Source organism: Zingiber officinale, chromosome 2A (genome assembly GCF_018446385.1).
Source record: "Zingiber officinale cultivar Zhangliang chromosome 2A, Zo_v1.1, whole genome shotgun sequence".
Classification (NCBI taxonomy): domain Eukaryota; kingdom Viridiplantae; phylum Streptophyta; class Magnoliopsida; order Zingiberales; family Zingiberaceae; genus Zingiber; species Zingiber officinale.
Genome location: NC_055988.1, coordinates 29,699,121 through 29,724,473, shown reverse-complemented (window position 1 = coordinate 29,724,473; position 25,353 = coordinate 29,699,121). Strand labels below are relative to the sequence as shown.

At 39.8% G+C, this 25,353-nt stretch overlaps 1 protein-coding gene across 1 annotated transcript; it reads right to left on the bottom strand.

The window, feature by feature from the left end:
- Positions 1–220: 220 nt before the first annotated feature.
- LOC122043613 (transcription factor MYB88-like) lies at positions 221–20,998 on the bottom strand. Its single transcript, XM_042604224.1, has 4 exons — positions 20,828–20,998; positions 691–746; positions 410–589; positions 221–326 (listed from the first exon to the last, which is right to left on the bottom strand). The coding sequence occupies exons 1-4, from the start codon at positions 20,996–20,998 to the stop codon at positions 221–223; spliced, it is 513 nt and encodes a 170-aa protein (XP_042460158.1).
- Positions 20,999–25,353: the final 4,355 nt, after the last annotated feature.

Below are 25,353 nucleotides of genomic sequence, written 5' to 3'. Positions count from 1 at the left end.
CAACAAGGAAGTTAGTTTTGGGTCATCTCTCCCAAGGAAAGTTGCTTGACTAACCTTATTGGAAGCTTCTTAGTCATTAGGAAAAGGCGAGGGCTTAGGGGGAAGCAGAAGGCATCAACAAATCTTTTCACAAAAAGAAGATAAACCAAATTGATAGTGGTTTACCATCATATGTATAGCCTCTCATATTACCTGATGACTGATTAACTGTGTCAAAGTTTTAAACTTCTAATAGAGGTGGCCTTTGCAGATGTTGAGCTGGACCATGTTCCCCAAGAGATCTCCTATGTGCTTCAATTGTCTCTTTGAGAGGAGAGATGTGATACCTATCTTGCAAATGAAATACTAATAAGAAAAATAAATAATTAAACTTTTTCTTGGTGGTTTAGTTCACAGTGAATTCATCTACCCCATCTGCTTATTTGATGTCGATGGTTCCCCTATTAGTATTGCTATAGATGGTTCTTCAACAAGAACCCTCTTATTGCTTGGGTCCAAAGATGGAACACTATTCTCCTTGGATGAAGCCTCAAATTTTGCCCTTTTCTTGCAGAGGGTGGAGAAGCGGTTCTTTACAGCGTTATCTGTTCTGTTGTAAAGCAAATACAAATCATATTTATACAACCTGTCCACCCATCACAGCGGATGGTTTATTAGTAAATACTAAATAAAGAAGTTTGGTTGAAATACCTTCCTGATACAACCTTTGCAATCTCTGTCCATCTGTTGCCAAACATCTTTTGTGCCTGATTGTTAGAAAGCTTCAAGCAATGATAGGTAGCTTGATTAGATAGATTACAAAACCCAAACAACTATATAAGAAATCCAGATTTGATCAAACCAGTAACTTAAATCAATAAATGACACAGATGTAAGTAATAATGCAATAAAAAGGAGAAAAGAAATTACTTAAAGGCAAGGTACTGATCTGTCTTGTTAATTAGCTCCAGGGAACACGAGCTCTGCTTCTTCAACTCAACTACTCGATCCACAACCAGCAAAACAATTGTTAGAAAACTAACTGAATTCCTTGCGATCAAACAGTCCACCCAAGAAGCCAAACAAAACAATCCACAACCATCATGCATGATCATAAAAAAAGGGAAATGTAGGACTTAGACTGTTTCGAAGACCAAATGCGAACCATTAAGCAAGTTTAAGATCGTACACGACTCCAACCTCACACCGTCCAGAAAGAAAGCAAACCACGAAAAACACATAAAACATGGATCGCTTGATCGAGGAGGAGAAAAGGGAAATGTAGACTTACAGACGAACTTGAGCTCCTTAGGCTCGATTTCCAGTAACCCTCCTCTCATTTCTCTTCGACTATGTTTGCGATTTGTTGCCTCCTCCTAACAAATTGAAAGTGTAGAACCTGGAGATTGGTACAACGATGGTATCTCAGAGAGGAAAGGTTCGATTTTGGCGGAGTGCGGATTTTGTAGACCCAGGAGATTGATATAATCGGAGTTCGAAGGTGGTCTCGCAGATAGCCACTAAAAGGTAGGAACCAAACCGATCTACGGGCGTAGATTTGCAAAGAAAACAAATTGATCGAGTAAACCCTACACATATCAACCGATCCACTCAAATCTCCCAGTGACAACCACAATAGTGAAAAGGCAAACAAAACCAACATCGGATTAAAGAACTGCAACAGGTAAGAGTGTAGATGTAAGGAGGGGATTAGGGTTTTCACATTTCCACAGGGCCTCAATCTTCACCCTCAATCTTCCCAGGCGGCGAAAAGGGCCTCAAAGACTTCATCCAGTGGAACCCCTCTCCTTCCGAGGTAAAGGCAAGGGCGGGCGGCGAGGAGAGCATCGCGGTGTTGCTAGCGCGGGCGAAGCCGATGCTCCCCGAGCTTCCCCTTTTCCTGCCCGGGATGATCGTGATCCCCAAAGAACCCTTTCCACATGTACAGTGGGATCGTGCAGAGGGTCACCGACGGGAAGGCCGGTGTGCTCTTCGAAGGGGGGAATTGCATCTATCATTTATGCTGCGGTTTTGCTTAGGACCGGAGCAGGTGGTTTTGATCCTGATCGGGAGAGGCAGGTACGCTAGAAGGAGAAGAGGGAGATGAGGGGCTGAGAGAGATGGCCGGAGGAAAGTGGTGGTGTCGTAGCGACGATATAGGTTTAGGGCTAAGTATGGGTGGACGGCGCGACATAGGTTTAGGTTTGGAGGGAAGAATGAAGTATTACAAATTTCGGCTAAGTATGGGTGGAAAGATTAAATTATTTTATTTAATTATAGACATCAGATTTTAAAAACCACTGTAAAAATCGGTGTCTATTAACAAAAAAAAGGCGCTCATAGACATCGCCTAAAAAATCGATATCTATGAGCGAAAATCTGCGCTCATAGACATCGATTTTGGAAAAAATCGGTGTAAAATACTCAAAGACATCAGTTTTTGATTAAAACTGTTGTTGTTCCACCGATGTCTATGAGGGTTTTTGTTGTAGTGGGGATTATTGGAGAGTCTTGGTTGATTATACATGTGTAGTTGTGTACATATGTTTGGTGGGATATGTGGAAGTATCATGACGATTATACTCATGTTGTGGGGTACTTAGGTGGATTTAGAGTTTGCATGGATGATGACATTGTTCGTATCATGATTATGTATATATATCACATTCATCATTCATTGCATACTGACGATTATCGTCTCCCTTGTGGTTGAGAGGGTTGTCAGACTTTTATAGTTGTCCTTTCGACCACTGATAGAGAGTGGTAGCTAGGAGTGGAGCTATGTCATGTCCTGTCGTGCTTACTCAGCAGCTCAATATTTTTACTCTGTCAGCCTCCACCACTCTGGAGTAGTGGGTCTTGAGGATACAGTAGTCAGGGGGCTTGAGTTGTGAGTGGTCAAGGACCCTTAGCTATATAGTTAGATAACTACATACAATACTGTCGCCTCAGTCGCTTTATAGCGGTTACGTGCGTGAGGCTTGTACGGTTTGTGACGGACCCAAGCCTCTTGGCCATACCGGGGTCATGGTGTCTTGAGAGGTGGCGGGGGTGACCATGGAGCATGCATACACATTTTTACATATGATGCGCGGTGCATCTGTGGATATATATTTGCATACATGCTTAGTAGATACTAGTTTCATGTGATTATGATTGTTGCACTTGTTTGAGATATGCTTGTTGCATATGGTTGTCATGCTGCATACATGTCATTTATTTTACATGTATATGCAGTTGTATTTATATTGCACAGGTGTCATGAGTGGGTTTGTTGCAGAACAGGTGAGGTTACTAATCATTATACGATGAGTCGATTCCAGATTGGGTATGTGTTTATCATTTTGTCAGTTGTAGTATCTGCAGTTTTTGTATGTCAGTTATGATCGTTATACCATGTGAGATAGACTGGTACTGGTAGTTGTGTTTATTGGATATGCTAGTATGATCATGTTCTTTATTCTCTACTGAGACTGTATATTTTGATCTCCATGTTTATTTATGGACCATGCACTATCCTTTCTATTACCCGCTGAGTTACCTATACTCACCACCGTATGTATATCTTTATGTTTTCAGGTAGCTTGTAGATAGTTGGTGTGTCGCTTGGAGTATCCTGTCAGCCAGGTCCTATGTCACATCCGAAGACTATTTCATCTCGTTTTGTTTGCTTTTGTATATCCTTCTATTATTTTGGCATTGTATTTATGTTTAGCCATGTGGCTATCTTATGGTTTTGGTGGTGTATTTGTATAAATCCTAGCCGGCTTGCAGTGTTTTGATTTGTTTTGTATGGGCTTGTCTTTATGTTTATCCGCTGTGTTGGTTTTGATTACAGTCGAGTGGGCTGATAAAAATATATATAACTGTGCGATTGTTGTTATATTTATCTAACCGTGTAGGCTGAGATTATTAACTGTGTGGTTGTGTATATATTCCAGCCGCATGTAGCTGATGTATATTTTGTATGTATGTATACTTTGGATTGTCACCGGTACAGGGGAGATGCTGCTGGATTTTTGTTTGGCAGGGACTCCTCTAGGGGCGTGACAAATTAGTGGTATCAGAGCAGGTTTGCGATGCCTATTGATTTTTCATGTTTTGGATTTTCGAGTTAATCTGATACCAATTTAGTGATATCAGAGCAGGTTTGCGATTCTTGTTATTTTTCGTGTTTCAATTTTCTTGATGTGACTTTTCAGATTTTGAGACTAGGCAGCAGCAGGACATCTCCAGGCTTTAGGAGGTATGTATGCATATGGTTATCATACATTTCTGTTGGTATATGTACTGTTGTTCATGATAGTTTGTTATGACATGTGTTAGTACTCTTCTGCTAGTACATGTCTTGTTATTTGTAGCATGAATTTCATGTGTTGGGTCAATCACTGATCATGGTTGACCCTACTGGAGATAAAGGATTACAGTCTTAGGGGATTCATCATATCATACTACCAGTAATTTTAGTATCTGCAATTACTAGTTGGTTGAGAGTTAGAGTCGCATACCGGTCTCTGTTACTATTAGCTGGGTGGTGGATGTTATTTGTATACTCATGTTGACTCATGCAGTTGTGGTTTGACTTACCTTAGTTGGTTTCGTGCTCTTTTTGGTTCTGTCTGTAGAGGATCGATTTACCCTGGTTAACTTGGGTAGTTGTGTATCGATTTACCTTAGTTAGTTTCATTAGTAGAGGATTGATGTACTCTTGTTGGATCATATAGTAGTTGATCGATTTATTTATGTTGGTCGGATCAGTAGGTGACCGATTTACTCTAGATTATAGAGATTCCGACCCATGGGTTATTCGTGCATGGTTAGATATTTTGGAAGACATATTTGAGTACATGACTTGTATCGGCGTAGAAAGGACTGAACTAGCCGTATACTATTGTCGGCTTGATCAATCTATAGTGGATCGATAAATTCTATTCCATGGGGACTTTAACCATGGATTGTCTATACCTAGTTGGATGACTTGGAAGGTACATTCGGATAGGATATCGCATGGTGTGGACTAGTGTAAAGCTACCTGCTTAATACTTATAAGATACAGCCGTTACTAGGGTGTATAACATGGAGAGTACATTTGGATATATGCTTTGTATTAACGTGAGAGAGTTGAAGTTAGCTGCTTAACCTTTACGTGACCCGGTATCACATGAAGGAAGAAGCAGAGAATGCCTTTTGGAGATCTGGACATCACTTAGTGATTTCCTTGAGGTGTTTGGAGAGAGAGTAGTTCTCTACTTCTTTCGATAGCATGATGGGTTTTAAGGCGATGACTAGTAGACTCGTCTAACATTGCTCCATGGGAGATCTTGACTCATAGACCTATCGGATGTAGTTAGATATCCTTGATGTACCTAGTGATCTACGACCTGTAATGATAAGGAGAAAGTGGTATTAGTTGAGTAATACCTAGGAGGTCCGTGTTGGGTTCGTCGGGCCGCGAAAACCGCTTTTTCGCGTCGCGGAAACCCCGAGTAACCCAAAGCCATGGATCTCGTGCAAAGATTCGTAAACAAAACTTTTCGAAAAACTTTTTTCTTGTATGAGTTTGTAAAAACTTTAGATCTACACTAAAGTTAAGATCATTACCCTTGTAGCGAAGCCCTTCGCGTTCCCGCTCGTCCAAGAAGTTGCTGGATCTCTAGACCGTCAAGCGTCGGTCCTCTAGAAGTATCCACACGAACAATTCTTGATGGAGAAAACCTAAACAAAGGTGTGCTAGCACCTTGATAGGTCACGGCAAGGAAGAGGAGGGAGAGCAAGGAGAGAACACAAGGAAGAAGAAGGAGTTACACCACTTGAATGAAAAATGAAATCCACACACATCACAAAGTGGCCGGCCACTCTACCTTGTAAAACTCCCAAATTAATTGCATTAATTGCAATTAATATGAAGTTATTATGAAAATGGCTTTGTAACTTCCATGAGGTGGCACCCATGATGATGTGGAACATCATTATTGGTCCACCTAATGCCAACTCACCAATGAGGTGGCAAAAAGTCAAGTCAAAAATTGACCTTTGGTCTTCCTTCTCAAGTCAAGTCAAACTTGAACCAATCTCTACCATGGTTGATCTAATCTAACCATTTGATTCGAGCCAACTTAATATAATGAATCTAATTCATTAAATTAAATTGATTCAATGAGTCAAAATCTAAATTAGACTCATTGAACACATGAATCAACTTGAGTCGAACTCAAGTTAGCCCAATTAGGATTACTCTTAATCCAATTTGATTCATCAAATGAATCTAATCCTCTTGGTTCATCATATGAACCTAATCTCCATCTAATTATCCTAAGTGTGTGACCCTATAGGTTCTTGTAACGTTGGCAATGCCCCTAAACCCATTTAGGAGAGTAAGTAATGAGCGGTATCTAGCAACACATCATTACTACCCAAGTTACAAGAATGTCGAGATCCAACATCACCTTGTGACTACTAATTGTGACTCCTCACAATATATGACAAGTGTCATTATATCCTAGACATCTAGATTGATCAATGTGAGGCATAAACCGTGTCATCCTCTGACCAATCTAAATCTTGATCTCCAAGTAGACTCACTAAATCAAATGAGCTCAATATCTCATATTGACTCATTTGGGCATGGCCATGCACTTCGTGGTCTCACTCTATCAAGAATATCGATGTCTCTCCCATCATATAGGAGGGATAGATCCCATCTACATCACTCACATCCCTCTACATAATTCGTTATATACCCAGTAATCGCCTTTATAGTCCACCCAGTTACGGGTGACGTTTGACGAAACCAAAGTACATAACTCCTTATGTAGGGATCCATGGTGACTTCAGGTCAAAGGACTAATAGTCATACTAATAGCCACATGAGAAAGTATATGACACACATATAATGATCCATGATACTTTCTCATGGCGGGTCATTCAGTATACATTCTCCAATGTATACCCATGTGTCAGCTTGATATCTCTATATCCATGACTTGTGAGATTAAGTCATCGAGCTGACCTACATGCTAGTCTTATTGCATTAACATTGTCCCTGAATGTTAATACTCGACTAGGAATGATTTAGAGTAGTGTTCCCTATATCATCTCACTATCGATTCAACTAATCGATTGATATAGGTATGAACCTTCTACTCAAGGACGCTATTATACTTAGTCTATTTGGCACTAATACAAATAAGTATAATAACCAAACAAATGCCTTTATTAATATACAAGAATATGATACAATGAGTCCATACAATCATCAAATGATTGGCTCTAGGGCTCTAACTAACAGTCCGACAGTAATTAGGTATAATTTCAGATGATGATCTTCGAGGGGTAGATATTTAGTGATAGTGTCCCTCTATCTTGTGTTCATTGCTAGATACTAGAAGTTGCTGAACCTCTGGTGGAGCAATTGCAGTAAGATGAGTTATAAGGCAATGGTTAGATGACTCATCTAACATTGTCTCTATCAAGTAACTCAAGACCTTGACCACATGATCATTTTACCAGGTCTTGTAGTCAATATCTTAGGTCCGAGGGTTCGACCTTTTATCGATATTTGTCAAGGGACATATATGGTATGATTATGAGAGTTGTGGAGATACTCTCTTGATGTGTAGACTCTTAGTCAGAAGGTTGTGTGCCCCTTTGACTTTGGATTGACATACTTTTACTGTGGATATTTGATTATCGGAAAGGATGAGATGATGAGATTTGGTGGATACGTTTAGTTTGTTGGCAGTGGGTGTTGAAGGTTGCATGATTTCCTTTATTCGCTATCAGTGTACATAAAGCTATCAGGTTTGATTGATGTTGTGGATGATTGAAGATTGGTGGATATTGTAAGATTAGGGGTAGTGATATGTTATCTATTGATGATCTATTAGTGGATATTTAATTTGATGATATATTATTTCGTGTTGGATATTAATAGTGACATGGAGTGTAGTATGTTTGTGATATATATGGATTTATTGATTTGTAGCTGGGGATCAGATCACAGATTTGTCGGAGATCTTACGGTTGAGTGTGCTTGTTGTATGAATATTATGAGTCCTTAGTGTTACCATTTAGGCATATAGTGCCCTAGATGTTTATATGGACTCAATGTACTTGGTATTCTTAGGGTGTTTGGATCAGTTTACATTGTCTTCATTGACGATGTTTTGATCTATTCCCGATCCGATGTGGGTTACGTACACTATGTTTGCATAGTTCTAGAGAGGTTTCGACGGGGACATCCATATGCGAAGTTCAGTAGTGCTTATTCTGATTGTCTCCTGTGAGATTTCTGGAACTCATGGTCACCAGTAGGGGTACACCTATGAATCTATAGGAGATAGAAGCTGTTACCAGTTGAGAGTAGTCGTAGTCTATACAGGCGACTCACAACTTTCGTGGTCTGGCTGAATATTATAGGAGATTAGTTGAGGGTTTCTCCAACATTATGCAGTTGACCAGATTGTCTGAGAAGAGTGGAATTATTTGGATAGAGGCTTACGAGATCAGTTTCAGGAGTTGAACGAGAAGCTGATAACTGCACCTGTCCTAGTATTATTTTCTAGTGTAGACGGATTTATACTCTACACAGATGTATCATACCTGGAGTTAGGTGCAGCTCTGATATAGTAGGAGCAGAGTAGTCTTGTGTCAGTAGTTAGAATTCTCGTGTAATGAGAATGAGATTCTTTGATTTCCATGGGAGATTATGTGTGTTTCCGAGTCACTTCTTATCCAGGAGGGGTTACTATTGGAAATACATTGATCTGGATTTGCGATACATCCGAGTGACACCTAATTTATGTAGACTTGGAGCATTCTTATTGGTTGAACGATATGAAGAAGGACATCGCTGATTTTGTAGCTTGATGTCTAGTATGTCAGTAAACGGAGGTTGAATATCGGAGATCCGTAGGATTGTTTCAGTAGACTCGTATATTGGAGTGGAGATGGGAGCATATTTTGATGGACTTTGTTATAGGATTACTCAGGACATGAAGAGGATATGATGCGATTTGGGTAATCATTGTTTGGTTGACTACTTTGTTTTTTCTATGGATTTGTAGGACGAATTCTTTGGATTGAGTAGTAGAGTTATATTGTAGATTGATTACTAGACCTCATGGTATATCTCTGAGTGTGGTATCGGATGGGGATCTGTGATTTCACATTATGGTTTTAATCGAGATTACCGCAAATTTTGGGTTCGGAGCTTGGCTTTATATAGATTTTCACCCTCAGACTAATGGATAGATTGAGTGCCTTATACAGATGTTTAAGGATCTGTTAAGAGTGGATTATGGACATCAGAAGTAGTTGATTTTTCCGACAGTTGACTAGATAGCAGTGTGGGAGTAACAGAAGTAGGGTGAACTCATAACGTACATAGTCATTCTTTAGAGTTGGAGATTTGTTCATGATACATAGATGGAGTGATATATGAGTTGTTGCTTAGTTGTTACCCCTGGGTGTGGATCCCTGAGTTAAGCCAAAAATTTGAGGACCAAATTTTTTTTAGTGGAGGAGAATGTAAAATACGACACCCGAATAATAATTATAAAATAAGGTTATTGGAGAAATAACCTTATTGGATTTTTCATAAATTTTTAGAAATTTTCGGGATTTAAACGGAGTTCGTATGACTCGTTTTAAGGGGATGAACCGGTGGGACTAGTTGGAGGTCGGTTTTGAATACCCAAATAAGTGGGAGTTGATTAGGAATGGACTTAGGCTTTAATTAAAACTAACCTAAGTTGAGATTAAGGTTAGTCTTATAAACGACGAACTCCTCTTCTCTTCCCCCCGATTCTCCCTTCTTCCCCTGTTCATCACGTCCCAAGCCTCACCACCAGCGATTTCTCCTCTCCGCTTCTTGGTGTCGCTGACGCAGCTGATGGTGGAGCGTTGAGGAGGGAAGGCAAGCTACAAGTGTTCCTCTTCTTCGTCTCCCTCTCAATTTCTCTCTCTCGGATGATCCGACGCCCCCGACACCGACGAAGGGTGACTTCTTCACTGACATTCTCGTCCTTACCGCATCACCTGAGCGTCGCCTAAGGACCATCGTCGGATTCTTGAAGGTGCTGATGGTGTCCAAGCCTTCCTCAGTGGAGCGATCGCCTTCTTGGCCATTCTTGCACGTGATCAGTGGGATCCGATCTAGGGCACAACGAGATTAGGATTGCATCGCCCCCCCCCTAGCCGATTGACCTCCTTCAGTCCTCCTCCTGGATTTGATCATTGGTGAATGCTCTATGTTTGCCCATCAGTTGGATTGAATCAGGCGATCAGGTTAGGTAAGCTTCCTTTGGACTCTAATGGATTCAAGGGTTTTGCTGCTTTGTGATGTTCTTCCTATTCTGGATTGGAGGAAGGCATCGGATCAAGGTTTGGTGGATTTCCCTGCTGCCGATCACTGCTTCTCCACTTCTTGAAGCTGTGGAGGTCACGGGTGAGGAGGTAAGGGTCTGTTGAGGTAAGTTTTGGATTGTTGATTAGGGTTTCAGCAAACCCTTTGCTGTATAATTGGTATTCTGGATTTATTCTTGGATGAAATTTGGTGGGTATTCTTCAGTAGCTTCCGGACAGTGAGTTCTAGGGCGGTTGAGCTACTGGATTTGCTTCTATACCTCAAGGTAGGTGTTTTTCCATTGATGTACTTTGGGTATTCTAATTAGTATGTTACGCAGTTAGGTTTTCTATGGATTGTAGGGATTGATTATGTGGAAGAATTATGCATGTTGGATTCATGACGTTCAGTAGTTGATCTAATGGATTAAATGATTGGATGATTATCGAATTGTGAAGGATTGTGGATTTAATTAAACCTAATTAGATTAAGGAATTAGGTTAATTATTTCAATTAGGGTTTTTTCCTAATTAGATTGGGGAGTTTATTTATCTATTTACTACCTATGTAATTAGCTAAATATATTATGTGATTGTAGGACTTTATTTTGAGGCGAGCGTCTCGACGTAGGATTGGTTTATCTGATCACGATCGACAAATAAAGGCGGATATTTCTTCCTTGGTCTCTATGTAGATTTTCTTGATCTTAGTGCATGGTCATTATGTGATGGTTTAGGCTGTCTTACCTTATATCATGTTCCTTTGTTGTTTTCCTGCTTGACACTGATGCTTGACCCTTGTGATGATCTATTTAATTCTTATACAGTCTGCACCTTGGTTATCTATACTCTATGGTATTTTTACATGTAGAGTATGTATGGTAGGGGATACTTCGTTGGTGGTATTCATATGATGATTGTCCATTTGTATGTCATGTATACATTTGTCTGGTGTGATGATTGGAGGAGTTGAGTTGATTGTATATTTGTTGTATATACACGTGTCTGATGTATTTTACTAGAGGATACATGTTGATTGTACCTATGTTCTGTGTATATGTTGTTGGAACCCCAAGGTTGTTTTGGTGTGATCAAGAAGTTAAGTTAGGTTCTATATGTTTTTAACCTTGTGTCTAAGTGTGCAGGAACTTAGGAGAACAGGTAGTTGAGCAAAAGACGCAGCTAGCGAGAAGGACGGCACGCGGTGCGTTCGAGGGAAGAGGCGCTGCGGAAGAGTACACCGGCAGACGAGAAAGAAGCGTGCGGTGGTTTCGAGGGACGAGAAGCCAGAGCGGAAGACTGCTCGAGGAGCATGAGACGCAGCTAGCGAGAAGGTCAGCACGGGGTGCGACTGAGGGACGAAGACTGCAGATGAGTACGCTGGCGGACGAGAAGGAAGCACGCAGCGATTCCGAGGGACGAGAAGCCGGAGCGAAAGCCTGCTCGAGAAGACCGGAAGTTGGGTTCGGGTGAGCCCTATTCCGGATGGCAGAGATCACCCAAGCGAGCGGAAGACTCGATCTGAGGCGAACGGAGCTGGAGCAGAAGACCCGGGCGGAAAAAAGTCAACAAGGTTGACTTTTTCCTCCGGGGCACCCGGAACCCTTCCGGGCGCCCGGTGTTGACTTTTTCACAGGATCGAGTTTTTACTCGATCTGAATGTTGGAAGATAAAATTTATCCCCCTAGGGCGCCCGGAACCCTTTGGGCCGCCCCGACCAAGGCTATAAATATAGTCTTGGTCCAGAAGCTTTTAATTAATAAGAACGAACTCAAGAATTGTAATTCCAACGCTTGTGTGCTTTAAGTTTAGAGTTGAGCTTCTGTTTTTGTGCTTAAATACTATAATAGGCTTCTCCGTCTGAAGGAGATATTCTAGTGTGCTTCATCTTCCTTGGATTAACAACCACCCCGGTTGTAACCAAGTAAATCTCTTTTATCTCTTACTTTTAGTTTATTTGTTTAATTTATTTATGCAAGTGTTCTGTTGAGAGTTCGAGAAGGGTTGGTTTTTATTTTTTTATGTTTGCAGACTATCCAACCCCCTCTTCAAGCCGGCCACCATTGGTCCTACAAGTGGTATCAAAGCCGAGATGCCTCAGAAAGACTAACCGCCGACTGAAGCAACAAAACGATGACCGGAGCTAGCGTCTATCTACCAGCATTCGAGGGGGAGTTTGCTTTTTGGAAGCAACAAATGGAGGAATATCTTAACACAGATTTTGGTATTTCATTAATTATGAAATTTGGTTATGAAGCACCAAAGACAATGAATGGAGAAGAACTCAAGAAATATCTCTGGAACGAGAAGCAACGTAACGAGTCTATGGCAAACGCTCGGGCTGAATTTCATCTTGTAAGCATAAAACCAGATGAAAATCTCAACAGAATCGGAGAATACAAAAGCACAAAAGAACTTTGGGAAAAGTTCTTGAAGATCTACGATGAAATAGCTGAAGTCGAATCTAACTCCTCGATGGACATCAAGTCACCATCAAAACAATCCGAGAAATAAGAAACTGCCGAGACAGCCGAATTCCATCCCGAGGACACAGAAAACTCATCCCAGATGAGCATCAATGAAGGGGGAGAATCTTTGGAAGAAAGCAATTCAACAGGGGGAGAATCAACGACCGACAAGATAAGTCAGGTATGGTTTCCACCTCCCTACCCATTGATTTATCCAATCAAAACATTGCCGTAAGAATTCTGCAAATTAGAAATTATTTTTTCGAAAGAATTTGGCAAATTAGAAGCATTGCCAAAAGATTCTTATAAGTTACAAAATATTTTGTCGACCGAATCTTGCAAATCAGAAACATTGCCGAAATTTTTTTTTCCAATTATTTTGTCGAAAGAATTTTGTGAAATAAAACTTAAAAAATTATTAACTAATAGTGAATTAAAATAAACTCAAACAATAGATTGTCAACTAAAGAATCTTGACAAACTAATAACTGCAAATAACATGATATAATTTTTTGCATGTTTAATATTGTTTGCTTCAAATCTGAAAAATAATGATTTGAGAAATTATGATAAACTAAAATGGAAATTTAAATATCATAATGATATCAAAGAAATGACAATAACTTGAGAACAAATTTTGTTGAAAGTAAAAAAAAAATATTTTATTGCCTAAGTTAAAAGTTTTTCTGAAATTAAGAAAATTCTGCTTGAAATCTTCACTTAGAAATATCTTCAAAAATATTTTTTTTGTAAAATTTTCTAAGTTAGAATTTCTTAAATTTTTTTAGTTTTCCTTAAGAAAATTTTCTTACCTAAAGGTTTTTTTTTTAAAACTCAGAATATTTTTTGCTGAAAATTATTGCAAATTCTTTAACTTAGAATTTTTTTTTAAGAAAGTTAGAAATTATTTTTTTAACCCTTAGATTTTTTGCGGAACCCCAATTTTTTATGTGATCAAAGGGGGAGAAGGAAAGTATAAGTCTAGGGGGAGGTAAACCCAAAGATTTAAATTTTCTATATTTTTGCACTTTTATTGCAAAATTAGTTAGTTTAATTTTTATATCTATTTTACCCTAGCTTAACTTGGGTTACTCACATCAAAAATGGGAGATTGTTGGAACTCTAAGGTTGTTTTGGTGTGATCAACAAGTTAAGTTAGGTCCTGTGTGTTTTTAATCTTGTGTCTAAGTGTGCAGGAGCTTAGGAGTATAGGTAGTTGAGTGAAAGACACAGCTAGTGAGAAGGACGACACGCGGTGCGTCCGAGGGACGAGGCACTGTCGAAGAGTACATCGGCAGACGAGAAGGAAGCGTGCGGTGGTTCCAAGGGACGAGAAGCCGGAGCGGAAGACTGCTCGAGGAGCAAGAGACACAACTAACGAGAAGGTCGGCATGGGGTGCGACCGAGGGACGAAGACTGCGGATGAGTACGCTGGCGGACAAGAAGGAAGCACACGATGATTCCGAGGGACGAGAAGCTGGAGCGGAAGCCTGCTCGAGAGGACCGGAAGTTGGATTCGGGTGAGCCCTATTCCAGATTACAGAGATCACCCAAGCGAGCGGAAGACTCGGTCTGAGGCGAACAGAGTCGGAGCAGAAGACCCGGGCGGAAAAGTCAATAGGGTTGACTTTTTCTTCCGGGGTGGCCGGAGCTGTCCGGGGTGCCCGGACCGGGGCGCCAGGAACCCTTCCGGGCGCCCGAAGTTGAGTTTTTCACAAGATCGAGTTTTGACTCGATCTGAATGTTGGAGGATAAAATTTATCTCCCCCAGGGCACCCGTAACCCTTCGGGACGCCCCGACCAAGGCTATAAATATAGCCTTGGTCTAGAAGCTTTCAATCAATAAGAACGAACTCAAGAATTATAATTCCAACACTTGTGTGCTTTAATTTTAGAGCTGAACTTCTGTTTCTGTGCTTAAACACTGTAAGAAGCTTCTCCACCTGAAGGAGATATTCTAGTGTGCTTCATCTTCCTTGGATTAACAACCTCCCCGGTTGTAACCAAGTAAATCTCTTTTGTCTCTTACTTTTAGTTTATTTGTTTAATTTATTTATGCAAGTGTTCTGTTGAGAGTTCGAGAAGGGTTGATTTTTATTTTTTTTTGTTTGCAGGCTATCCAACCCCCCCCCCCCTTCAAGCCGGCCGCCAACGGTCCTACACATGTGTCTAGGAGGATTATTGGAGATTCTTGGTTGATTATACATGTGTAGTTGTGTACATGTGTTTGGTGGGATATGTGGAGGTATCATGAAGATTATACTCATGTTGTGGGGTACTTAGGTGGATTTAGAATTTGCATGGATGATGACGGTGTTCGTATCATGATTATGTATATATATCATGTTCATCATTCATTGCATACTGATGATTATCGTCTCCCTTGTGGTTGAGAGGGTTGTCAGTCTTTTATAGTTGTCCTTTCGGCCACTGATGGAGAGTGGTAGCTAGGAGTGGAGCTATGTCATGTCCTGTCGTGCTTACTCAGCAGCTCAGTGTTTTTACTCTGTCAGCCTCGACCACTCTGGAGTAGTGGGTCTTGAGGGTACAGTAGTCTGGGGGCTTGAGTTGTAAGTGGTCAAGGACCCTTAGCTATGTAGTTAGATAACTACATAATATACTGTCACCTCAGTCGCTTTATAGTGGTTACGTGCATGAGGCTTGTACGGTTTGTCACAGACCCAAGCCTCTCAGCCATACCGGGGTCGTGGTGTCTGGAGAGGTGGCAGGGGTGACCATGGAGCATGCATACGCATTTTTACATATGATGCGCGGTGCATCTGTGGAGATATATTTGCATACATGCTTAGTAGATACTAGTTGCATGTGATTGTGGTTGTTGCACTTGTTTGGGATATACTTGTTGCATATGGTTGTCATGCTGCATACATGTCATTTATTTTATATATATATGTAGTTGTATTTATATTGCACAGGTGTCATGAGTGGGTTTGTTCCAGATTAGGTAAGTTTAATAATCATTATACCATGAGTCGATTCCAGATTGGGTATGTGTTTATCATTTTGTCAGTTGTAGTATCTATAGTTTTTGTATGTCAGTTATGATCGTTATACCATGTGAGATAGACTAGTACTAGTAGTTGTGTTTATTGGATATGTTAGTATGATCATGTTTTTTATTCTCTACTAAGACTGTATATTTTGATCTCCATGTTTATTTATGGGTCATGCACTATCCTTTCTATTACCCGTTGAGTTACCTATACTCACCACCGCATGTATATCTTTATGTTTTCAGGTAGCTTGTAGATAGTTGGTGTGTCACTTGGAGTATCCTGTCTATCGGGTCCTACATCACATCCGAAGGCAGTTTCATCTCGTTTTGTTTTCTTTTGTATATCCTTCTATTATTTTGGCATTGTATTTTTGTTTAGCCATGTGGCTATCTTATGGTTTTGGTGATGTATTTGTATAAATCCTAGCCGGCTAGCAGTGTTTTGATTTGTTTTGTATAAGCTTGTCTTTATGTTTTTCTGCTGTGTTGGTTTTGATTACAGCTGAGTGGGCTGATAAAAATATATATAATTGCGTGGTTGTTGTTATATTTGTCCAGCCGTGTAGGCTGAGATTATTAATTATGTGGTTGTGTATATATTCCAGCCACATGTGGCTGATGTATATTTTGTATGTATGTATGCTTTGGATTGTCACCGGTACAGAGGAGATGCTGCTGGATTTTTGTCTGGCAGGGACTCCTCTAGGGGCGTGACACACAGAGAGGCCCGTAACTCCCACCTGACCGACAACAATTGCGATCACATCCAAAAGCAAGGGCATGTTGGATCGGTCGCACGTCGTCAGACGGAGAAGTCCGGTGGTTGTCACGGAGGAGAGAAGCCGGAGAAAGTAAATCCGGATGCTAGAAAAAAAATGTGGATGGGGAGGCAGTCGGCATCTAGGGCATGGAATGAAGATCGATGGACCTTTGCCTGTGGCTGAAGGGCCAACAAGTACTCCCACCAACCGATGATGACCCTCGCAATCGTGTTGACAGTAACCTAGAGGGAGACGACATGGATCTAGGGCACAACCGAGCGATGCACCGTGCGCCAGCTCTGGTTTGTGGCTGAAGTTGATGTGATCAGGGAGACGAAGAGAAATTTAGTGCGAGCAAGGGAGATGAGGAAAGGACCAGGAGAGGAAGTGGGGAGTCGGCCGACGTTGGGTTAGGGCGGCTGTGGCTCGGTGTTGCGAGAGGGAGGGGAGGAGACGACGCGAGATTAGGGCACGAGGGAAACGAAGAAAAAGAAGAAAAAAAAAAGAAAAGAAATAAGAAATTAAACATTTTCTCATTCAAATAGGGTAGCTTAAACAGGCTTTACCCTGGCCCAATAATATATCCCCTTAACATACGTCATACGAGCTCCGATTAAATCCTCAAAAATATTTAAAAATTCTGTTGAGGTTATTCCTCAAATAACCTTATTATTTTATTATTATTTGGGTGCCGTATTTTTTCTATTATCTGAAACTACATCCTTTGATCTTCCTATATATAGTATCATGCACTATCTTCTTATATCTACTCAGTTGTTATACTCACTACCCCTTAATTTTCCTTTGATTTTCACGCTAGTAGATAGAGGATGTGTTGTGTCGCTCAGAGGTCCTAGTTGCCTGTCTCACTTGATTTTGTATTCCTTTTCGAGTTGTTTGAGTTACCTTTCACTGTGTGTGTTTACAATTTGCTTCCTGTATCGGTTTTGAGATTTATTAGAATAATATAACTTTTATCTCATTTAGTTAGTATATTAACATGTTTATGCATACATACACGCATTGTCATTTGGGACTTGGTGATATTATATTACATTGGTGTTTATGTCGGGTTGATCTGAGTTCGATATTGTATTTTCAATATTATTACTAGGGGATATTGTTCGATTTGTCGGATAAGTATACCCTTGGGCTATGATAAATTAAGTGTTGATTTCTAATGTATCAAATTCTCAATTTGATACTTTCATGTGGACTCACAAATATGTCAACCCACTTTGATATATTTAAATTTTTATTAATTTTATGATTTCATTGGGTATGATTTTTTTTATGAGTTCTATAATTATAAGGTACTTCATGATAATGAATTTTAATATTTAATTTCAGATTTTTGTTTACATTTAGATTTGAATTTCTCAAATTTGTAGATTTATTTTATTAAATTTTAATATTTAATATTTAATTTTCCAGATTTAATTTTAAAAATTTTGAATTAGTCACTGATTGGATACTTTATTATAATGAATTTTAAAATTTAAAATTGGATTTTGTTTATCTTTTAAATTTGAGTTAGTATTTTTAAGATTTGAATTTTTATTTTCTAAAATCTTATGATAAAATTTCAAATTTTTTGAATTTAATTTCAAAATTTTAAGATTATAATTTATTTTATTTGAAATTTTATCTTTTGAATATTTTATAAATTTTTAAAAATTATATTTTTAATATTTTATTTAATTAAATTATTTTAATTTTTTTTATTAATTAGTATATTATTTAATTAAGAATTATTTAATATTTTAGGGTAAGAATTTAGAATTACCTTGATTAATTAATTTATTATTTAATTCTATTTATTTTTAAGTTTTAGAGTTGATTAAGTTATTTGAAAAATTTGCTTTCTTAATTTTTTTTATTTAATTATAAATTTATTATATTAATTAACTTTAATTGTTCATGGTAGTTTTATTTTGTGAATTATCTTTATTATTAATTAATTTTAAATTATTAAAATTATGTAGTTTTGAATTTGTAATGATTGAATTATTCAAATTAGAATTATCTTTATAATTAATTCTTATTTTTTTAATTATTCAATTTAAATTTATTTTGATTAAATAAAGAATAGATTTATCTCACTCCAAAGGAGTCCCTACCAGTATACGGACAATATCCCCTTGTAATGGTGACAAATTAAACTTGGATACATAGTCATTCGGCTATATAAGTATGATAAACAACAGCCGAAAACAAACACAATCATGCAGTTGTATATGCAGCCCACATGGCTAAAAATAATCACAACTACGCAATTATATAGGAAGCCCAATGGCTGAAATAGAAATACAATCAAATATAATAAAACTACACAGCCTACATGGCTAGTACAAACACAAACTACACAAGATAATTGACAGACTACATGTCAGCATGATTTACACCATAATAAAATCCAAAACAAATAAAAGTCGCCACAAGGCTCAAAATCATAAATAAGATAACATAACTCATTGCCAAGTCCAAATACAAAATACAAATAGTATAGAATGAAATAGAAGTAGAAAACTGATCTCAGATGTGACATAGGACTAGCAGTCAGGATCCTCCAAGCAACTCCATAAAACCTCTACCTTCTCCCCGACTAAAGAAAACCAGTAAAAGGAGTGGTAAGTCTAGGTAACTCAACGGGTATATGGCTATAAATAAGCTGAATCAAGCTGAGCTTTGGGGTGTTCAAGCTTATTTGATAAGGTTGTAATAACCCGGTTCTGAGATTCTGGTTAAGTATGGTTTAAAAGGTTAGAGGATACTATCCATATCACCAAGATGCACCTTCCTTTTCGGAAGTCCAAACTTAAGAACTTCAAAGCTAAGCGTGCTTGGCTTGGAGAAATCTGAGAATGGGTGGCCTCCTGAGAAGTTTTCCAGGGTGCGTGCGAGTGAGGACAAAGCACGTTGAAAGGACCTCTGGTGGTATGTGGAGCTAGTCATCAACCCGATGGGCAATTATGGTGGCTTTCCCGGTTCGGTTTGGGAGGGGCCGGCCCAGGCCGGGGCGTTACAGATGGTATCAGAGCGACCTTGCGACCGTGAGTGCACCTGTGGCAGGAGCACCCAGGGCACCACCTAGCGAGGGAGATTCTGGGATTTGTCTGTGATGTTATTCGTGGTTACACAACGAGGACGTTGTGTCTTTAAGTGGGGGTGATTGTAATACTCCGATTCTGAGATTCTGATAAGTATGGTTTAAAAGGTTATATGGTACTATCCATATCACCAAGGTGCACCTTCCTTTTCGGAAGTCCAAACTTAAGAACTCCAAATTTAAGGGTGCTTGGCTTGGAGAAATCTAAGGATGGGTGACCTCCTGAGAATTTTTCCAGGGTGCGTGCGAGTGAGGACAAAGCACGTTAAAAGGACTTCTGGTGGTCTGTGGAGCTAGTCGTCAACCCGATGGGCAATTATGGTGGCATTCCCGATTCGGTTTGGGTGGGGCCGACCCGGGCCGGGGCGTTACAGATGGTATCAGAGCGACCTTGCGACCGTGAGTGCACCTGTGGCAGGAGCACCCAGGGCACCACCTAGCGAGGGAGATTTTGGGATTTATCGGTGGTGTGATTCGTGGTTACACAACGAGGACGTTGTGTCTTTAAGTGGGGGTGATTGTAATACCCCGGTTATGAGATTCTGATAAGTATGGTTTAAAAGGTTAGATGGTACTATCCATATCACCAAGGTGCACCTTCCTTTTCGGAAGTCCAAACTTAAGAACCCCAAAGTTAAGCGTGCTTGGCTTGGAGAAATCTGAAGATGGGTGACCTCCTGGAAAGTTTTCCAGGGTGTGTACGAGTGAGGACAAAGCACATTGAAAGGACCTCCGGTGATCTGTGAAGCTAATCGTCAACCCGATGGGCAATTATGGTGGCGTTCTCGGTTTGGTCTGGGTGGGGTCGGCCCGGGTCGGGGTGATATAGATAATGTAAAATATGACAAATAAATAATAATTAAATAATAAGATTATTTGAGAAATAATCTTATTGGATTTTTCGAAAATTTTTAGAAATTTTTCGGGATTTAAACGGAGTTGTATGACTCGTTTTGAGGGATGAACCAGTGGGATTAGGTGGAGGCCGGTTTTGAATACTCAAATAAGTGGGAGTTGATTAGGAATGAATTTAGGCTTTAATTAAAGCTAAGCTAAGTTGAGATTAAGGTTAGCCATATAAACGCCGAACTCCTCTTCTCTTCCCCCCGATTCTCCCTTCTTCCCCTGTTCATCGCATCCCGAGCCTCACCACCGGCGATTTCTCCTCTCCGCTTCTTGGTGTCGCCGACTCAGCTAATGGTGGAGTGTTGAGGAGGGAAGGCAAGCTAAGCATTCCTCTTTTTCCTCTCCATCTCAATTTCTCCCTCTTGGACAATCCGACGTCCCCGACACCGACGGAGGGCGACTTCTTCCCTGACATTCTCGGCCTCACCACGTCACCTGAGCATCGCCTGAGGACCGTCGCCGGATTCTTGAAGGTGTTGATGCTGTCTAAGCCTTCCCCGGTGGAGCGATCTCCTTCTTGGCCATTCTTACGTGTGATTGGTGGTATCCGATCTAGGGCACAGCGAGATTGGGATCGCGTCGCCCCCCCTAGCCGATTGACCTCCTTCAGTCTTCCTCTTGGATCTGATCACTGGTGTGTGCTCTGTGTCTGTCCATCAGATGGATTGAATCGGGCGATCGGGTTAGGTAAGCTTCCTCTGGACTCTAATGGATTCAAGGTTTTTGCTTCTTTGTGATGTTCTTCCTGTTCTGGATTGGGGGAAGGCATTGGATCAAGGTATTGGTGTATTTCCCTACTGCTGATCACTACTTCTCCACTTCTTGAAGCTGTGGAGGTCAAGGGTGAGGAGGTAAGGGTCTGTTGAGGTAAGTTTTGGACTGTTGATTAGGGTTTCAGCAAATCCTTTGTTGTATAATTGGTATTCTGGATTTATTCTTGGAAGAAATTTGGTGGGTATTCTTCAATAGCTTCCAGATAGTGAGTTGTAGGGCGGTTGAGCTACTGGATTTGCTTCCATACCTCAAGGTAGGTGTTTTTCCATTGATGTACTTTGGGTATTCTAATTAGTATGTTACACAGTTAGGTTTTCTATAGATTGTAGGGATTGATTATGTGGAAGAATTATGCATGTTGGATTCATGATGTTTAATAGTTGATCTAATGGATTAAATGATTGGATTATTATCGAATTGTGAAGGATTGTGGATTTAGTTAAACCTAATTGGATTAAGGAATTAGGTTAATTATTTCAATTAGGCGTTTCCCTAATTAGATTGGGGAGTTTATTTAGCTATTTTCTACCTATGTAATTAGCTAAATATATTATGTGATCGCAGGACTTTGTTTTGAGGCGAGCGTCTCGACGTGGGATTGGTTTATCTGATCACGATCGACAAATAATGGTGGGTATTTCTTCCTTGGCTTTTATATATTTCTTTGAGCTTAGTGCATGGTTATTATTCGATGGATTAGGTTGTTTTACCTTATATCGTGTTTGTTTGTTGCTTTCCTGCTTGATGCCTATGCTTGATCTTTGAGGTGTTCTAATTATATAATATACAGTTTCAACTCTTGATATATACTCTGTTTTGATTACATGTATAGAGTATACATTGTAGGGATTGTCTGGTTGATTGAATTACCATGCTGATTGTGCATAAGATGTGGATTGTACGTAGGTTGGTATGTGTTATAGGAGTCATCATGTTGACCGTACATTTACATGTGTATGTACACACGTATTTGTTGTGTACTTTTGGGGGAGTTGTGTTGATTGTATATTTGTCGTTTATACACATGTCTGATGTGTTTTTACTAGAGGAGACATGTTGATTGTACATGTGGGGTTGTGCACGTGTGTCTGGTGGGGTTTTTGGATGTTTTTGGTTGACTATACATGTGTAGTTGTATACCTATGTTTGGTGAGATATGTGGAGATATCATGATGATTATGTTCATGTTGTTGAGTTCTTATGTGGTTTGGAGGTTGCATTGATGATGACAGTGTTCGTATCATGATTATGTATATATATCATGTTTATCATTCATTGCATACTGACGGCTATAATCTCCCTTGTGGTTGAGAGGGTCGTCGGTTGTGCGTAGCTGTCCTTTCAACCACTGTTGGAGAGTGGTAGTTAAAAGTGGAGCTAGTCCTGTCACGCTTACTTAGCTGCTCAGTGTTTTTACTCTGTTAGCCTCAACCACTCTGGAGTAGTGGGTCTTGAGGGTACAATAGTTAGAGGGCTTGAGTTGTGAGTGGTCAGGGACCCTTAGCTATGTAGTTAGATAACTACATAGTTTATCATCACCTCAGTCTCTTTATAGCGGTTATGTGCGTGAGGCTTGTACGATTTGTCATAGACCCAAGCCTCTTTGCCATACCGGGGTCGTGGTGTCTGGAAAGGTGGCGGGGGTGACTATGGACCATGTATATGCATTTGCGTATGAAGCGCGGTGCATCTTGTGGATTCATATTTGCATACTTGCATAGTAGATACTAGTTGCATGTGATTGTGGTTGTTGTACTTGTATGAGGTATGATTGTTGCATATGATTGCCATGCTGCATACATGTCATTTATTTTACATGTATATACAGTTGTATTTATGTTGCACAGGTATCATGAGTGGGTTTGTTGCAGATCCGGTGAGGTTACTGATCATTATACCATTTGTCGATTCCAGATTGGGTATGTATTTATCATTATGTTAGTTGTGGATTATGCAGTTATATGTTTGCTACGATCGTTATACCATATAGGATAGATTGGTACTAGTAGTTGTGTTTATTGGCTATGTCAGTATGATCATGTTCTTTATTCCCTACTGAGACTGTATACCTATGATCTCCATTTTTATTTATGGACCATGCACTATTCTGTCTATTACCTGCTGAGTTACCTATACTCACCACCAAATTTGTACCTTTCGATTTTCAGGTAGCAGGTAGATGGTTAGTGTGTCGCTTGGAGTATCCTGTTTGTCGGTCCTACGTCACATCCTAAGATCGTTTCGGGTTTTCGTTTATGTTTTACTTGTATTTATTATTTGATGTTTTTGGTGTTGTGATTCTATATGTGTTGTTGTGGTTGTTGTATAAAGCCTAGCTGGCTAGGAGTGTGTTGATTTGTTTTGTATGGGTTTTCCGTTGCCGATTTTCAGCTGTGTTGATTTTTGGTATAGCCGAGTGGGTTGCTTAATGTATATATATAACTGCGTGGTTGTGTTTATTCTTGTTCCAGCCGAGTGGACTGATTATTTAACTGCGTATTTGTGTATATATATTCTATCCGCATGTGGCTGATGTATTTTGTATGTATGTATGTCTCAGATTGTCACCCGTACAGGGGAGATGCTGTCAGATTTTTGTCTGGTAGAGACTCCTTTGGGGGCGTGACAATTTTTGGTATCAGAGCGAGGTTTGCGATGCCTGTTGTTTTTCATGTTTTGGATTTTTGAGTTAATCTGATACCAATTTTTGGTATCAGAGCAGGTTTGTGATACCTGTTGTTTTTCGTGTTTTGGGATTTCGTGTTTCGATTTTCTTGATGTGACTTTTTGAGTTTTGGGACCAGGTAGCAGTAGGACATCTCCAGGCTATAGGAGCTATGTATGCATATTGTTATAATACATTTCTGTTGGTATATATACTGTTGTCCATGATAGTTTGTTATGACATATGTTAGTACTCTTCTGTTATTACCTGTCTTGTTATTTGTAGCATGCATTTCATGTGTTGGGTCAATCACTGATCACGGTTGACCCTACTGGAGATCAAGGATTACAGTCTCAAGGGATTCGTCATATCATACTACCAGTAGTTTTAGTATCTACTATTACTAGTTGGTTGAGAGTTAGAATCGCATACCGGTCTCTGTTAGTATTAGCTGGGTGGTGGATGTTATTTGTATACTCATGTTGACTCGTGTAGTTGTATTTTGACTTACCTTAGTTGGTTTCGTGCTCTTTTGGGTTATGTCTGTAGAGGATCAATTTACTCTAGTTAACTTGGGTAGTTGTGTATCGATTTACCTTAGTTAGTTTCATTAGTGGAGGATTGATGTATTCTTGTTGGATCATATAGTAGTTGATCGATTTATTTATGTTGGTCGGATCAGTAGGAGACCGATTTACTCTAGATTATAGAGATTCCGACCAATGGGTTATTCGTGCTTGGTTAGATATTTTGGAAGACATATTTGAGTACATGACTTGTATCGACGTAGAAAGGACTGAACCAGCCGTATACTATTGTCGGCTTGATCAGTCTATAGTGGATCGATGAATTCTATTCCATGGGGACTTTAAACATGGATTGTCTGTACCTGGTTGGATGACTTGGAAGGTACATTCGGATAGGATATCGTAAGGTGTGGAAAAGTGTAATGCTACTTGCTTAACACTTATGAGATACAACTGTTACTAGGGTGTATAACTTGGGGAGTATATTTGGATATATGATTTGTATTAACGTGAGAGAGTTGAAGTTAGCTGCTTAACCTTTATGTGACCTGGTATCACGTGAAGGAAGAAGCAGAGAATGCTTTTTAGAGATCTGGACATCACTTAGTGATTTCCTCGAGGTGTTTGGAGAGAGAGTAGTTCACTACTTCTTTTGATAGCATGATGGGTTTTAAGGCAATGACTAGTAGACTCTCCTAATGTTGCTCTATGGGAGATCCTGACTCATAGACCTATCGGATGTAGTTAGATATTCTTGATGTACCTAGTGATCTACGACCTGTAATGATACGGAGGAAGTGGTAT